The sequence below is a fragment of the Egretta garzetta genome, unplaced genomic scaffold (assembly GCF_000687185.1).
Source record: "Egretta garzetta isolate BGI_Z169 unplaced genomic scaffold, ASM68718v1 scaffold571, whole genome shotgun sequence".
In the NCBI taxonomy this organism is placed as follows: domain Eukaryota; kingdom Metazoa; phylum Chordata; class Aves; order Pelecaniformes; family Ardeidae; genus Egretta; species Egretta garzetta.
In genome coordinates, this window is record NW_009258622.1 from 79,218 (window position 1) to 80,456 (window position 1,239).

The following is a 1,239-nucleotide window of genomic DNA, read 5'->3' on the forward strand; positions in this document are numbered from 1 at the left end:
TCAGGGAAACGTGTAACGGGAATTAAAAACATGTAACGGGAATTAAAATGCCAGCGCAGAGGGAGAACGGGCGATGGAGCAAACGGACGAGGGACCAGGAGGAATGCCAAGGCTCCCGCCGCTGCCCGGGGCTTGCTTTGCCGCAGATAACCAGCAGTACCAGGCTGGGGGTGGGGGAATCAGGGATATTTCCAAAGCAAATCCCAGTGGGGACTAAACAGCGAGGAGAGCAAATCCTTTGAGCCCCCGGGGCGGGGAGAGCAACCCCTCGGCTGCTTCTTCCACCTGCAAGGAGACCCCGAGCCCTCCCACTTCTCCGGCTTACTCCGTTCCAGCCAAGGATAAATTTCGGCTTGTATGGCTGGAGGAGCCGGGCCACCCCCAGGAGAGGGGCTGAAGGCACCTTACCTACAGCGGTTGTGACACCGGCGGGCGCTCCTCCTGCACCAGACGCAGAGACCCGGGGACAAACCAGTCATCGGATGGCTGGGGAGCAGAGCCGGCCACCAGCTCCGGCCACGTCTGAGCAGGTACGGGAGCGTCGGGGGATGACGAGAGCGGGCGCACACCGATGAGCTCCTCCAGCACCCACCCAGCGCCTGGAGGCTTTTCACCGGAAAAACCTGAAGACTTTGTGCAACAGCAAAACAGACCCATAAATCACCCAGGGAGAACCTCCTCCTGCCAGTCTAAACCGCCGGATCCTCTTCTCAGGTCCAGACTTGGGCGTTTCTTTTGTTGTTTTCCCCTCCAAGTTTGCAGTTGGCAATGCAAGAATTAAAATCCCCACTTTGCCAGGGACTAGGGATGGGCCGGAAAAAAATGCTCTCCGGCTCCAAAAAAGGAGGAAAAGCAAGGCCACTGAGTAAGGAAGCAGGGAAGCACGTGTCCCTTCGGCGGGCAGAAAAGCGCAGCCGAGCGCGGCAGGGGGCTCAGTGCTCTCCCCTAGAAGGGATGTGCGACGTCCCCCAGCGCCCACGGGACTTTGGGGAGGAGGGGGGTGACCCAGATGGGGAAAATGAAGTATAATCTCATGCCTGTTCTGGACATGCAGGAGGCGTTTGTGTGGCAGCCTTCCCCCGCCACGGCTGGGAGCAGGGAGGCAAGGGAAGGCAACAGAGGGCAAAATTACCTCCTCGGATTAGGGACGTCCTGCTGGGAATGACGGCGGTGACAAAGCCCCACGGGATGCTTGGGTGGGAAACCCAGGTCCCGGCAAGGCTGTGCCCCATCAGCCGG

At 59.8% G+C, this 1,239-nt stretch overlaps 1 protein-coding gene across 1 annotated transcript in view; it reads right to left on the bottom strand.

Moving 5' to 3' along the window:
- LOC118453311 overlaps positions 1–1,239 on the bottom strand; it is a 24,970-nt gene that overhangs the window by 1,069 nt on the left and 22,662 nt on the right. Inside the window, exon 8 of the mRNA XM_035903668.1 lies at positions 409–460. Within this exon, the coding sequence (XP_035759561.1) occupies positions 409–460 (52 nt within the window). The remainder of the gene's footprint in view (positions 1–408; positions 461–1,239) is intronic.